The 16,963-nt window shown below is 32.9% G+C and overlaps 1 protein-coding gene across 3 annotated transcripts in view; it reads left to right on the forward strand.

The window, feature by feature from the left end:
- Positions 1-16,963, forward strand: part of CALCRL (calcitonin receptor like receptor) — a 104,353-nt gene that overhangs the window by 51,915 nt on the left and 35,475 nt on the right. For 2 of the 3 annotated variants that reach the window (XM_077780236.1, XM_077780237.1), the window contains 7 exons: positions 7,185-7,274; positions 7,448-7,539; positions 8,456-8,548; positions 11,240-11,375; positions 13,821-13,931; positions 14,027-14,139; positions 15,542-15,633. In XM_077780236.1, coding sequence (XP_077636362.1) covers positions 8,495-8,548; positions 11,240-11,375; positions 13,821-13,931; positions 14,027-14,139; positions 15,542-15,633 — 506 coding nt within the window. In that variant the 5' untranslated portion in view covers positions 7,185-7,274; positions 7,448-7,539; positions 8,456-8,494. The remainder of the gene's footprint in view (positions 1-7,184; positions 7,275-7,447; positions 7,540-8,455; positions 8,549-11,239; positions 11,376-13,820; positions 13,932-14,026; positions 14,140-15,541; positions 15,634-16,963) is intronic. The other variant, XM_077780238.1, reaches the window with a different exon arrangement.

A 16,963-nucleotide genomic window follows, 5' to 3' on the forward strand; every position in this document is an offset into this window, starting at 1 on the left:
TAACTTTACTGAGTTCTAAAAAGTCTATGTGCAACCTCATTTTATTTTCACAATAGCCTTCTGGTTTAGGGGCTATTTGGGAAAGGAGAAAATTATTCTTATGAAAGTTTAAAGTGTGAGGCTGAGTTGGGTTTTCAAATCAGCACTTGTACAACCACTGTACAGCCCGTACAACCACTGCCTCTACCTGTCACAAGTGTCCCTCTATTAGACTAATTATCAAATATCAGCTGGATGCTACTTTATTTCTTTTAATATCTCCCTCAAAAAGGTAAAACCATATCATTAGTCAGCAAGACAACATTTATTATATATATTTTCTTAGCATGTGGAATTTAATAGTTGTAGTAAAACCCAGAAGTGTCTTAACTACTTTCTGGAGATTTCTACTGACTTTTTAAAATTGGCCATTGGATGTGCTTTTATATACAAGGTCATTCATAGGACTTTGATGAATTAAATGTAATAATCTTTCTTACTATTTTACTGATTACCTTGTTGAATTTATGCATTGTTGAATCTTCCTTAACATGTCCTGTAATTTCTGGTGCTGTAAATTTTAAATTAAAGAAAAAATTTTCAATGTTTATTTATTTTTGAGAAGGAGAGAGACAGAGTGCAAGCAGGGGAGGGACAGAGAGAGAGGGAGACACAGAATCCAAAGCAGGCTCCAGGCTCTGAGCTGTCAGCACAGAGCCCAGTGTGGGGTTCGAACTCACCAACTGTGAAATCATGACCTGAGCCAAAGTTGGACACTTAACTGACTGAGCCATTCAGGCCCCTTTAAAAAAATTTTTTTTATGTAGGTCATTTCTGTTAAAGGCAAAAGGGATAAAAACCCAATGTATCCCAAATTCATAAGTTGTTGGGTTCCTGTCCCAGGAGCATTTAGTCTATGTTGATGACAATAAGTGTAGCTTGACTTAAATGAACTAATCAGAACCCATTTCAAGAAGTCTGGCAAGAAGGCTTATGAAGTATGTTTGCTTTTCTAATTTTGATTCTCTGCAGTGGAGAAGAGAGAACTAGACTTGCCCCAATGGCCTTTCGAAAGTAAGAAGCTCTAAAAAGTTTCAGTATATAAAGAGGTGAAATCAAGATGTAATTTTATTTTTTGGCTTAGATCTTTTTCCCTAAATTGTCATGTAGCAAAAGAAAAAAAGTCATGTAGCCAAATGATCTACTTTCCACTGTCTTAGAATCAAACTCAAACTCCTTTGGGCAATTTAACAGGAGGAGACCTAGGGAAAGTCTTCCTGAGCCAGAAAAAACAGTGTCAGGAATGGCTTGGTTTCAAGGATATTTTGGATTTGGGTTAGTTTGAACAAAACTTCCTCTACTAACCATTTTTTGCCTTTTACATAAATTTGAACCCCTATCAAAAGCTTAAATTATCTTATCCTTCTCTTTCATTTTAGAAATGAGATACCAGGCAAGGTATGTAACTTGTTCAAGGTCACTGCATGACAACATATTGACTGAACACCTCCCACTAACTTCTTGTCTTAAATGTTGGTGAAATCACCCCTTTAGAACCTTATGAATGAACCTTGTGGGCTGTATTTAAAAGCAATGAATTAAACCACTAAATTCAGCATATGATTACTACTCTCCAACTTGATAAATATTTTTATTGAAGAATATTTACTTACATTCATTCCCATCATCCTACACAACTGGGTGAGAGTAGGTGCTCACTAAGTAGGGTAAGATGACTAATTGAACATCTACAAGTATTTCTTAATTTAAAATCACCTTACCAGAATGGCAAGTCTGAGTTGTGAAGCTGTTTACTAATGTATGTTTTAAAGCAAGTAAAATATCCCAACTTTACTAAGAAAAAGAATTAAAAGAAGGAAATTATGTGTAAAAAAATAAATATGTTTGATAAACGAAACCAAAATGAAATGTGAAAATTGGATGGTTAGGCAAAATAACTGAAAAAACAAAATAGGAATGTATCCTGAACTTTTTAGACCTTAATTATCCCCCAAATGGCTCAATTCTCTAAGTCTGTATAGTGTAGGGCAAAGGGCCTCAGATTTAGAGTTGGAGACTCTGAGTACTTAGCCTGGGGTCAGCCGTAAGCATCTGTGTGCCCGTGGCCAACTCACTAAGATGTGAAGGCTCTCGTTCATTCATTAAGATTAACACTGGCATGACTAATTAAAATTGTTCAGTAATAAAGATAATAACAATATCTCACGCTTATTTGGGGTTTATTATGAGATATATTCTTTATATCTATCATGGAATTTAACACTTAAAACAATTTGACAAGATGAGTTATGGTAAAAATTCTAGGCAACATTGACTAAGCCACTATTTATAGGGGCACCTGGGTGGCTCAGTCATTAAGAATCTGACTTTGGCTCAGGTCATGATCTAACAGTCTATGGGTTCGAGCCCTGCGTCGGGCTCTGTGCTGACAGCTCAGAGCCTGGAGCCTGCTTTGGATTCTGTGTCTCCATCTTTCTCTCTGCCCTTCCTCCTCTCACTCTCTGTCTCTGTCTCTCAAAATAAAATAAAGACATAAAAAAGCCACTATTTGTATACTAATTTTCCCATCAGGAAATAGGCTTAGTGAGTTTATGGGTTGGAAGAACTGGAATTTGAAGTTATGTCTCTGTGACTCCAGCACACATCTTTCAAAAAGTAAGCAATATAACAAAGGGAGCTAAAGATGAAGTACTCATTTTCTAGTTAAATAAACCAAGCATGAAGAAACTGAAATGTTTTTCTTAAAACCGCGTAACAATTTAGGAGCAGATGGAAAGGAATATTCTATAGCTAATGTGATTGCCTTACACTAGATAAATGTATTCTAAAATTAGGAGGAATGACTGGCCAGTTGTGAAGCAGAAAGCTACCACTTACATTTGACAGGAAAATATAATTTTTGATCATGTAAGGATTTTCAGTTAATTTTCTATTATGGCTGTAACATGTTGCCACAAACTTAGTAGCTTAAAACAACATACGTTTATTATTTCACAGTTTCATAGGTCAGGAGTCCTGTGGGCTTAGCTAGTTGTTCTATTTCAAGTCTTACAAGGCTAAATCAAGGAAATCTCTTCTGGAGCCTCTGGGAGAGAATCTACCTGTTGATTCATTCGGGTTGTAGAGCCGAGGACCCCATTTCTTTGCAGGCCTGTAGCCTCCTATCTAGTCCCTGTGCACGGGCCCCTGGCAAAGCCATCAATGGTGTCATATCTCATCTGCTTCCTTTTTTTTTTTTTCTGTTGCATCTCTGTAATTGACTATTCAACTTTCCTCTTCTACTCTGAAGGGCTCAAGTGATTAGTTTAGCCTAGGAGAATAATGCATGGTAATGTAGGATAATCTTCCTAGTTTAAGATCCATAAGCTTAAAATGAGACATTCCAGGGATTAGGGCATGGGAATACTTGAGGGTTTATTATTCTGTCTACCACAGAATTCTTTTATCTGTACCACTGGTTCTTGACTTTAGCTGTATACTAGAATCATCTTAGAAATTTAAAAAAATGCTTATCCCTAGGCCCCAATTAAGATGAACTGAATCTAAATTTCTTGTAGTAGAATCCAGCCAATAGAATAATTTCCTTGAAGGCTTTTGCAAAATTCAGATTCCTAAGTTTTTCTCCCAAAGATACTGATTCATTTGGTCTATGGTGGGGTCTAGACATTCTGACATGTTCCAGAAGTTCTAGTAGTGATTCTGATGCAAATGATCCATGAACCCACAGCTGGAGGAACAATATTTCATGCTACATCAGTGATTTGGTACCTGTTCATTCAATAGTCTAAAAAATTATAGAAGCCCCAAGTGAAATTATTTTTAAAAAACAAACATATAGTTTGACTTCCTATATCAGTAACAGATGTTTAGGAAAAAGAATCCTTCTATTTTAATTTTCTTACTGCTTCATGTATTGAAAGTGTTAAGAATAGGCCAGGATAGGGGTAGGAAATTAAAACCTTATACTGGCATTTCTTTCTTAAAGATGTGATTGTAAGTAAAGACAGTAATTTTTAAGAATAATTCTAGCAGGAAGACTTAGGTTTTGCCAAAAAATAAACAGTGAGGAGAAAATAAAAGGCAACCAGGATTCTTGTACTTTGACATTTTTCTTCAGTGGCATAATCTATTCTACATAGAATAGAATAACAGAGAGAAGTTTCCATTTGCCATACAAGTGTAGAATCCTGGGATTGGAGAAGAGTGCTTATTCCCAATTTTGATTCAGAAATGTAGCTTGTTCAATATGTCATAAGGGAAAGACACACGCTAAATAGAAAATGCCTCACTTTGCTCACACAAAGGTTCAGAATGCTTCATGGCAAATGAGATATGTGTGGGAAATGATCCTGTTAGCCTACTTTATAGTGACTGGATAAGTAAGTGGAAAAAAGAATATGGCACAGGGCCCGTAAAAATCCAAGATATTTTGGAAATGGAAGGTTGCAAATTAAAAGTTGTGTTCTTTTTCTTAATCTTGGAGTAAACATATACTTTTAGTATCAGGGTTAGGCAACTCAGCTAAAAATAAGAACTGTCATAAAGAAAAATAAATTAATGTAATGTGCATATAGGAACAATAAAATTTGAGAAAATAAAAATTTAGAAGATTTAGGTTTTTGTGATAACTTAGTATTGATTAAGTCACACTGATTTATATTTTTTTAATGTAAAATAAAACATGATTTCACACTGAAGTAAACAAAAAAGATTGGTTAAAAGTTTTGCATTTGGAAATGTAGATCCATTAAAAATGTCTTGTGGTGCAAATCAATGGTAATTTTAGGAAATGCAACCAGAATGATATTATATAAAGCCACAAGTGACTAGGAAGCTATATTTCAAAATTCTTTGAAGTTTTACAACATTCTTCATTTATTAATGTTCTTTTCTCTGATGAAATAAATCATTTTTATATTATTCTGGTGATTCTTTAGGCAAGAAGAATGAATACTTTTTTATTTCATGTGTACAGTAAAGAAAATTATTTTGTTTCTAGTAGTACCAAATCTTCCACTTTGTTTAATTTGAGAAGTGAAAATAAAATAGTACCGATAGGATCTGTGAGGCTAGCAGTTAAAGAGAAAGCCAGTAACTACTACTAGGATCATTATGATCACAAATTCACTTAAGAGTTTACACTAGAGATTTCTTAGTTTTAAATAAGTTCTTTTCCTACTAAACAAACCTGAAGACATTTGGAAAAACCCACTGGCAGATTTAGTCACTTAACTGGACCCTTACTTACATACTTCATTTCTCCTTAGAATTTAATGGGAACTACTATTTCTCACAAGGCAACATGCAACTCAGTTGCCAGTAAATAATTTAACAAGATATGAAAGAGATTTACAATGGTTTGCTGAAAAGGTTTGGTCGATTAATATCAAATATATTTTAACAAAGATAAATTTGGAATAAGTTAAATATACAAGGGAGAACCACTTGCTGAATGAATATAGTAGAGGTAGCATGCAAAGAACCACTGAGCTAAACTGAAGAATACAATTAAACATGCTTCTGATGACAATCATGCCATTATATCTACCAATGTGAGAGACTCCGTCTAAACTGACCTTCAGATGTATCTGTGGTGGTGCTACCAGATGCCACTTCCACAGTACAAAATACAACCTTGTTACTAGTAACACATGTTCCAGGTCCCTAAGGAATAGGGCGAAGAAGGAAACTATAAAAGTGGAATTATTTGTATCAGTAAATGTTTCGTGAATTGAAAAAACTCTTCTTTAATTATCAGTGCCAGAATGATCTAATGAACACTGAAAGGTATTTCATTCACATACTTTTTTTAAAAAGATTTTTAATGTTTTATTTATTTCCGAGAGAGAGAGAGAGAGAGAGAGAGAGAGAGAGAGAAACAACGTGAGCAGCGGAGGGTCAGAGAGACGGAGATACAGAATCTGAAGCAGGCTCCAGGCTCTGAGCTGGCTGTCAGCACAGAGCCCGACGCGGAGCTTGAACCCACGAACTGTGAGATCATGACTTGAGCTGAAGTCGGACGCTTAACTGACTGAGCCACCCAGGCGCCCCTTCATTCAGATAATTTTTAGATAAGCAGCAAAAATAATTGCTCATGGCTTGGCAAAACTCCAAACGTGCTTTTGAAGCACTTTTTCCTTCCATTTTTGAGCTTATGTGCATTTTATAGTCCATTTAATCCTAACTCACGTATAAATTATCAAAACATTGTTTCATTAAAAATCTATCCGGGGGCGTCCCGGTGGCTTAGTCGGTTGAGCGTCCGACTTTCGCTCGGTTCATGATTTCGCAGTTCGTGGGTTCGAGCCGCGCGTCGGGCTCTGTGCTGACTGCCAGCTCAGAGCCTGGGGCCTGTTTCAGTCTGTGTCTCNAATAAAAATCTATCTGATTTCCAAATAGAATAATATTTCTTTACATTCTTATTTGTATATTTCTGTATTATATATGTTTACTACAGAGAAATGTAAACTACAATGTTTTAAATTTGGCTTAACCTTTATAAAGATTTACAAAGCAATAAATTGCTGTTTATTCAATATTGAAATAACCAGAAAACTTGACAGATTAATAGTTTGGGGATGTTCTCTTATAAGAAAGTAAAAATGATGATAGAGCAATTATTTTTTTTTTCTAATTTTCATTGTCAGTATAGATTCCAGCACTATCTAAAACCTTCTAATAGAAGAGCAGTTAATTAATAGTTATGATTGGTTTTCTTGATTGCAAGTTTAACAACCTAGTTTACTGGCTTATTTTTTTTCATTCATTTCAGGAAATATAAATTACTAAAGATACATGGACCAATCAGATATGGTTTCTGGCTTTGAAAAAAATATACCAGCAAGGGAAATGGATATATTTAACTATGTCTAATAACACATTCTAAGAAGTTATTACATAAAGTTATTCAAAGAAAATTAAACTGTAGTTTAACTTAAAAGTTTAGTATCTTAACCATCCTAGATGAATGGAGATTAATGTAAGTTTCTCCATATATGGAAAACAACAACTATTTGTGACAAAACTCAAATATATTGTAAACAAAAGAGATTTTAAAAAATTAGAATAGCTTAATACAAATATAATTTTAATAGTGGTATTTTTCTCTGTAAACTTCGATTTCTCATGGAAATTATGCAGACTCTTTAAGTAATATTAATTTATTACATTGATCAATATTTCAGGTCATGACCCCTGGATTTAAGAAATTCTTCAAGACACATCAAATATGATCCAAGGGAAAATGTGATTTGAGTCTGGAGACAACTGTGTATGTAAGTATTGGAAAATTAGATTTTCTCATGGTAAAATGTAATAAAAACTAAAATATCAACTCATTAATTACTATATTGCAAAAACCTGTATTCATTGTTTTCCTTCTGTTACATCTTTTTTTTTTATTTAAAATTAAAACAATGCCTCCTGATTTTTTGGTTATTTTTTTAAGACGATCAACTAACAATAAAAACCCAGTATATCTGATAGAAGAGAAACATTATTTGGAAGATTACTACAATTAAAAAGAAAAGCTAAGTCTAGGTAAGTCATGGGTGAGGGCAAGCACATAGATTCTATGTGGTAGAAATTGGTGTGCTTTTGTTGCATGTGATAATAAAAATAATAATTTAATATGTGGAAAAAGTTTTTATAATTCTTACTCTAACATTGGACCTAGAATAAAAATCATGACAAGGTTCTTAACAAAATTAAATATTAGTTATTAGCTTTCTGGCAAATATCTATTGATTGGATTTTTTAAATCTCCCTTGAAAAATACTTCTGACACATTCACTTAAATACATATTATGACTATATCATGATAATTTTTATCTCATAAAAATACTGTTAAAGTAGGTTGCTCATGGACCTTACAGTGAGTAAACAATCCCAGCAATTTTTGTCACTAAGAATTAAGAAATTAGGGGGCTGCTGTTTTAGAGGCCATTTTCATTAGCTCAGGATTGTGTCTACCATTAGAAAAATTTCACAAAAATACTTTATGTAGTATTGTCCATTTCCTGTAAACTTATTTTAATAACATAGATAATTTAGGGAATCTTTTATTTCCCAATTAAAGGAAAAATAATTTTTATTCAATTATAATGCCATTTTGTGACATACAAATTTCTTGGTTCTCAAGAAATTGGTCTGAGGACAATTTTTCCCCTTAAATTACTGAAGAGTCAGAAAATTAAAAATGAGGATAATATATATAGGAAATAAAAGTGAGCTTTACAGTAAAATATGCTATTAAAATTTGTGCTTTTATGTTCTTGTGAAACTCTTTATTTTGATACTTTAATTATTTAATTCCAATTTTGGTAAAGATAAAGAAGGCAAGATGTTTTCTAATTACTTAAATTATTATATAGTTTTAAAAAATTACCACTGAGTACCATCTAAATTTATTTTATAAATATTGATTAATTATATTTCTTTCATTTTTTATTTGCAGCTTGATTTATATTATATAGTATATTTCATTTCGGCTTCAATGATGGAGAAAAAGTATATCCTGTATTTTCTGTTTATCTTGCCTTTTTTAATGGTAAGCATAAATTCCTGTAATATAGCTCCCTATTTATGATTATTTGTTTTGACTTCCAGTAAGCCTACAATTAATACAGGTTAATAACAACCAAATGACATCCAGTTATTTGATGCATAAATTAAGTACCTTTTTAAACAATTGAGCAATACTATATTTTCTTTCAGTTTATACTTTCAGGCTTTAACTTGCTAGGAGGCACTATAGGTTGGTGAGGCAGTGGGGTGGGGGTGGGATGTTAAAGTGAGGAAGGTCCACGATAAAATATGTAAAAAATATCAGAGGAAGGTAATTATCAGAGTTTGAAAGAAAAATGAAATACTACAGGCATACATATTAGATAAAATACTTTTAGCCAGACCTGTTGAATCTGTGTTAGATCTGATTAAAAGCAGATTCCAAACTGTTGGTTTTCCTCCCATTCTGCCAACTGATTGAATATATTAATTGAAACCATGCACTGTTTTATTTTTTTTTTAATTTTTAATGTCTTATTCTATTTTTGAGAGTGTGACAGACAGAGACACAGAGCATACGTGGGGGAGGGGCAGAGTGAGAAGGGGACACAGAATACAAAGCAGGTTTGAGGCTCTGAGTCGGATGCGGGGCTCAAACCCATTAACCAGGAGATCATGACCCGAGCTGAAGTCAGACTTTTAACCCACTGAGCCACCCAGGCACCCCAACCATACATTATTTTAAATTAATTTCCTTATCCATTCATTCAAATGAATATTTGTTTTCTGAAGGGCACTGGATGCTAAATTTGGGGCAGCTGTACATGTGAGTGGTCGCACTCATGCGTGCCCGGCATGTGGCTGCGGGGAAAGCCAGGCTGGAGGTGGAGGGTAGACTAAGGATGCCTACAAACCTATTGCTCTGCTGGAGGGGCCATATTCCTTACACATGCAATTTTATTTTTATTTACACAAATATTGTGTTCACATTTTTCTCTCTCCCACATTAAAAGTGACTATGATCTTATCTCATTATATATATTAGAAACTGACAGATGTAATCTCATTTGATTCCAAGCCAGCAAGTAAATTTCCTGTGGCGTTTTCAAGCAAACCCCAGAAAAAGATTTAAACAAAGAAACTCAAGAAAAATATAGAAAACCTAAACACAATAAAAACAAGCCTACATTCCTGTCAGCATTTGTATTTGAAAACATTCTCCAGTGTAGGAGCAGTCCAAATCCTGCACTTCTTAGATGTTATCTTAGGTAAATAGACTAGAAATCAAGAAGCAGGACTCCTGTTTCTTCAGTTCGCTCCCTCTACTGAGCGTGCCAATAAGCTGCACAGGCCAATTCAGGTTGCCTGCAGGTAATTCTGTATCAGATTACCAGTCTGATTACTGAAATTTAAGGAATTGTGACCATTTTTCTTGCATTCATTCAGACAGTGCAAAGCTCTGCTTTTAGGAATAAAAATGATACTGATTTTATGCAATTCTATGAACTTCCTGAGAACTGGAGAAAAATATTAATTTTATTAATGCTGTAAATTTACACTTATTGTTTGTGCAGCACAAAGGCTGCACAAATCTTTATTAGGAAATTTAAATGAATCAAAGAGTGAGAGAGTAAATGTTAAATGGTGTTCAGGTGATATGGAGGCTTGCGTGGTACCACACACTGAGGGAATATTACTATTTAGACTTTAGTAAATATGAGTTCAGGGTAGAGAACAGAGAATCAAGTGTAAGGGGACAAAATAAGAGTAGAAAATTAATGTTTATGAAAGATAATTAAAAGAAATAATGCAAAAGTGAAGAGGACATAAGGCTGAGAGAGGTTATACAGGCTTCATATTGCAAAACAGTAACAAAAAGTCATGCAGATATTAAAACAGAAGTGAAGCTTAAAATAATACTATTAAGTTGCAAGATCTTAAATATGTACCTTGTCCAAAACATTTGTTGATATACATATAATAAAAATTCTATTTACCAATGACAAAAATGAACTTCTCAATACTTTGATTATCAAAATCTGATGATAAAATGGCAACAATTTTGAATATTTAACATGTTTCAGATACTTCCCATTATCTTTTTAAAATTTATTTTGAGAAAAAGAGAGTGCATGTGTCAGAGCAGAAGAAGGGCAGAGAGAGAGGGAGAGAATTCCAAGCAGGCTCCATGTTGTCAGCATAGAGCCCATAGCAGGGCTCAAGCTCATGGACCCAAGAGAGCTTGACCTGAGCTCAGATTGAGAGTCGGGCACTTAAATGATTGAGCTACCCAGGCACCCTATTCCCCTCTGTTATTTGATACTATTTTATCCTATTAAAATCTTTTATCCCATTTTACAATAAGAAAGCAGAGTTTTAGGGAACTTAAATATTTTGCCTATATTCACAGAGCAGGTGAAAAAGCAGAGGTGGATTTTCAATACAGCTCTTTCTGTATTCCAGAGCTCACATCCTAGAACCAGATCCTACAGGCTTCTGAGAGCCAACTATAGACTATCCTTCCCACAGCTGCCATTCACAGCTACTTGAGGTCACTTGAAATGAACATGGTGGGGATATTTAAATCATGAAAATTGGCAAACACCTCAAATCAGGGATTCCCCCCCCAGAACCAGTTGACCATGTAGCATACACTGCAGTTACTCATTCTCCACTGTGACAGAATGCCTCTGACAGACATTCTCACAATTCTGATTTTTTTTTAATCCCTTAGATTCTTGACATAGCAGAATCAGAAGAGAACATTGAGGACTTAACTGAATTGGGTTTCTATACTAGAAATAAAATCATGACAGCTCAGTATGAATGTTACCAAAAAATTATGCAAGACCCTATTCAACAAACAGAAGGTAAACATGACTATTTAATTTTAAATGCCTTTGATATCCTTTTAAAAGAAAACTACTCCATTATATCATTTATGGGTTTCTTAGTCCATTGTTAAAAATGGGTTAGTTGTTAGCTTTTCTGATATGTGTACATTCTTATTTATGAAGAAATTTATGAAATAATTTATCTTGCTCCTTTTAAAAACTTCTAATTAAAACTATGTGCAACAGGAATATTTTTAGCAACATTTTTTATAGTACAAAAATATTAAATTATCAAATGTGTGTCTTGAATTTAATCAGTGACTACTGACCTTCAGCTTATGTAATTCGTATGTCTCTTTCATAAGCTGGTTGATAGGAGTTTGCATAATAAATTATATATTTTTTGCATAATGTGTCTTTTGTATAATACATTTGGTCTAAGTGCTTCTGTTTCTATTAAGATATTCTTCAGATATGTTTGTAACATTATTGAGGGCCTGCTAAGTGGCAGATATTTGCCTGGATTCTGAAGATACAAAGATGAGTAACACAATCAGAGTTGCTAGATTTAGCAATAACAAAAGAAAAAATCAAAACCAAAAACAGGCCTTGAATTTTTATATGGCATGGTTATATCCTCAAAATGTAAAATGGAAAATGGAAAGCTCACAATGAAACATAGCAAAATATAAAGACTTTAGATATTTCTAAATTATCAGTGGATACAAAGATCTTTACATTTTGGAAACATATGTGATGGTATAGTATATCATGTTTCTCATATAAATGAAATGTTGAAAGTAGGTTATTATTAATATTTATAACTGACAAAATAAACTTGCTTGTGAGAGAGGAAATAAGTGATTTTTCCATATTGGTCAACTTTTAGAACTTTTAAAATCTCAATGAACAATTCTTAATGAAGAATCTAACTGAAAAATATAATTTGATCAAAAAAAAAGAAAAATATAATTTGATCATCTTTGGAGAAGTATTTAGATTTAGATAATTTAGGTTAAATTATCAAGTGCACAAATTGCATATACATTCTGTGTTAATTTATCTGGCTTGTGACTTTATTCCATTAAAATCCAAGTGTTGTAAGTTTCAAATTATTGAATTAATCCCTTCCAAATCATGTAGATATATATAAGTCTTCAAATCTAATTGTTGAACAATAGGAATATCTTTATGAGGGTTTCCTAATAAAATAATTTTGTGATAAAATAATTTTAGAATCACTGTGTAATAAATCCTCCTCTTGGAGCTTCATAACACACTTTGTAATTTTAAATACTCTAGAAAGTCTTGCAATAAAGAACTGTCTTCACTTTAACTTTGTGCTTCCCAATCTTTTGACCACAGAAATTCTTTTAATGGAATACCTACTTCTGTCTCACTCAAGTGCCACAGGTGCAGTGTGAAAATTCTGCATCTTGTAATCTATCATACTGCCAGTGCTATCATTAATTAGGTTGGATCTTTTGGACCAGTCATAGGATCTGTTTGCAATTCTTTCTATCAGGGAATTCCTCTACGATAGGCCACAAAATGCATTTTATCTAGTAATATATGAATGCAGACTATTTAAATAAGTGTTTGAAAATCACAGAAGAAGCTGAGATGATGTGAGTTATTTTTTTAATAGAATTACTCACACTTTCAGGCCAATAGAATTTTCTTTCCTACTTCCATGAAGGTTAGAGTGAATCTGAGATTGTGGCACAAATCTGTTAAAAAATAATAAATATAACATGCAACATTTGGACGTCTATCTATGAGTGCTTGCCCAACAAGGTAAAAAATTATCTTTTTTGGTTATAGACTGTTATAACATTGGAACATTGGTCATTTTATTTCTCCATCTCTTTGAAAAAGTTTATATCTGTTCATGTAAGAAGTTCTTTCTCTTCAGGTTGCTAACAGGAAAATATGAGAATGTTTACATTCTACTCCATTTGAAAAGCAAAGGAAATAAGAGCTACAATTTGGTTAGAGAGGCCTGAATATCTGTTAGAAAATATTAGGGTGTTCATTTGTTTGTTTCAGAAAATACTAAAACCTTGCCATAAGAGCACAGTTTCTAAGATAAAACATTTTCCAATTTCTCATACTTTTAAAATGTTTTAAGTATAGGGACACTAAGTAACTACCACCTTTATGGTTAAGGACAACATCAAAGACCACTTGGTTTATTGAATAAATAGTTACCACTAGAATTGGAATTAAAGCTAAACTTTTCAATATACTTGTATAGATATTTAATTAGCAATAATTCCATTAATGACTTGATAAAAAATTTAATTTGGCAATAATTCCAATAATGACTTGATGAAAAATTTACCAGCTGTGGATTTTATATGGTCTTCATTTGCAGTTGGTAATGTGTATTTCATGTGAGTATTAACCTAGCAGTAAGACTTATGTCTTCATGTATAACTGAAGGGATTAGTAATCACTGATTTTTATTCTTCTCTTAAGGCATTTACTGTAACAGAACCTGGGATGGGTGGTTATGCTGGAATGATGTTGCCGCAGGAACTGAATCAATGCAGCACTGCCCCGATTACTTTCAGGACTTTGATCCATCAGGTAGAAACAGAAATTTATATACAGATCCACTTGACATTAAATAAACTCTAAATTAACCAGATTACTGATTTCTTCTTTTCTTTTTAATTTTAAAGAAAAAGTTACAAAGATCTGTGACCAAGATGGAAACTGGTTTAGACATCCAGAGAGCAACAGGACATGGACAAATTATACACAGTGTAATCTTAACACACACGAGAAAGTGAAGGTATGGAGTAATTTTGAACTGAAATGTAATTTACATGATTTGCTTACAAAGTTAGTTGCTAATACGGTATTGGAAAAAATTTAGTGTTCCATTGTATTGTAAAGCCTTTTTATAATATACTTTGAGGAAAACAATGGAGAAAAATCTTTGTGGAAATAATCATTCTGTCATTACACTGAGGAAGCAATCCTGCTAGGTAATAGTGTATTTACAAGTCAATGTGTTGGTATTGGAGTTTCAAATTTCCCAAAGAAAACATATTTTAAAAGTGGAAGAAAAGGGAACATTTTCCTTGGTACTGGAATTTCTAGAACTAAATTCAGGAATTGAGTGCAAGTAAACAAGGTAAGCCCAGCAGGGTGTACACAGCTCTATCTGTCCCTCCACAGAAGGCTGTCCTTCTGACTGGCTGCTAGGTTACTGTCACTCACATTCCCACTTTTAGCATCATACATTATTAAAGTCAAGGTTAGTCACAGTTTGTCACAATAATTAAGTTTTGATAGAAAAGCTTGAATATATTTGCACAGGTGTGAATATAGAGTCAGTCTGTCAGTGATTGAAAGTGAGTCCTGATATCTGATTTCCTGTTCCTACTCTGTACCAGCCATATGACTTCAGACTTCTCTCTGCCTCAGTTTCCATGTATATAAAATGAAGATAACAATAAACCTACCCTCAAGGTTTTCATAAGGATTGACTTAATACAAGAGAAATTCTTAGAAAACTAATGGGCCTAAAGTAAGCATTTGATAACTGTCAGCTATCACTATAATTAAAAATCATGAATTCTTTGCTTATTCACAGAAGAGTTTAAAGAAATTATAAAAATATACAATAAAATGGTAAATTACAAATAGAATACAGAAAAATAAAAAATCAAAAGGAAGACAAAGACATATTTGTATAGATTAGAGGCTTCTATAACTGCTATATTGATACTAATCTTGGGGTTTCAAATTTGTTAAAGGAAAAAGAAAAACCCAGTAGGAAAGAAAGCCTTATCTAATATAAACAAAAATAATTAAATAGCATTTGATTTAACTTGCACAAAGTGATAGAGTAAAAACTGTCAATGTACTTCAAAACATAAATTGCTAATTTCATGTATTATACAGCCTAGATCAATAAAATTATTCCTTCCTATGTTTAATATATGATTTCTAATTTTCATCATTAAGAGGGCATACAATTTATAAATGTTGAGGTCACTTGATAAATTTAAACAGATACTCTTTATTCCAGATGTATTTAAGTATCTATTGTTTTGCAAGCTAAATAGTAATGCAATCAGAACACATATTTTAAAATATATGGTCTATTGATTTGAACTTATACACATGTGGGATTATAGTATTGATAGGAATCTTAAATGTTTTTTTTTTATTCATACCAATTATAGACTGCACTGAATTTGTTTTACTTGACTATAATTGGACATGGATTATCTATTGCATCACTGCTTATCTCACTTGGCATATTCTTTTATTTCAAGTAAGTACATGTAAAATATTTTTTAATTTACCAATTACCTTTGGTGAATGCAGTACCATATGCATGTTTATGTCATGTGCTGTTAATATAGAATAGATGATTTATAATGTTTAAAATAAATTGAACATTTAGGATAATTTGAAATGTATTGATCTTACCTTGACCTTGTAAAATATGTAGAGCAGAGATTGATAAAATATCTGAAGCCCAAGTATGAAGCCATGTGGTAAGAAGAGAGCCAAAATCAATATGTAAATGTATCTATATTTGTTTTGGAAACTGTCAAATATTATAGACCTTCTTAACTAAATTTTGAACTTCTAGGTCAATGTTAGTGTCAGTATACATGGTACATTATAGAAACTGGTATTTTGTGTAGATAATGGCAATGGGATTTAATACATATTATCTAATAACAATAATCTAAATACATTATGGTTAGGTTATTTTTCCTTGTTTTGGGGGGTCATCATTAATATAGGTAGATTGTATTACGAGTTTTACTTGAAATTTACTTTTTTGGGGGGGGAAGGAGGGTCAACTCCAATGTCTTGATTTAATCAATCAACTAATGTTTTTTTTTGATTGATAGGAAAGATACATAAAATTTGCATGCAGTATTTTATGCATTAGCATGGTTTTCATAATTTGATCACCGTCAACAATTATAGAATGCAGTAGGAAGAGTGAATAGCTGTATTTCACTGTAGCTTCATCACCATTGTCATTATCATTGTCTTCTTCCTCCTCCTCCTCTTTCAACAATTATCTTGGAGTATTAGCCCCTTCAGAATCAGCTAAAGTAGTAGTACACTGCAGTAATCCAGGTCTGGAAATTATCAAGCACCTGGATGTATCAGAGTACTAGCTTTTGGCCCACAGTCCATCAAATATTTAGAGTGCATGGAATAATATACAAACCAACCAACCATTGTCTCTCATGGGTTCAAAATCGTAGGACCTAGAGATTGTATCAGAACTGTATGGTTGTTTTTGAAAACCTGAGCCTTTTTAAAAGTCTTCAAGATTAGCTGCCTTGAGGAATCCACATGTAAACTTTTTAATGGCACTTTTGATTTATGACATCATCTAGGTACGACTAGAAACTGACTTTAAAAAACTCCACTCTGAACAAAGCTAATTAAGCGTTAATTAAATCAGTTGAAAGGAATTTTTATCCTAAAATATGAGAAATATTTTCTAAAGAATTAAATTTACTACACTATATTTTGCAACAAATTACCGAAAGGTTCTTGTGAAAACCAACTGCTAGTTCTCAGTCAATGCTTTTACAATTAGTTATGTCATATCAGATGCTTACATATAGCTT

The sequence above is a fragment of the Crocuta crocuta genome, unplaced genomic scaffold (genome assembly GCF_008692635.1).
Source record: "Crocuta crocuta isolate KB4526 unplaced genomic scaffold, BGI_CrCroc_1.0 scaffold38, whole genome shotgun sequence".
NCBI lineage: Eukaryota > Metazoa > Chordata > Mammalia > Carnivora > Hyaenidae > Crocuta > Crocuta crocuta.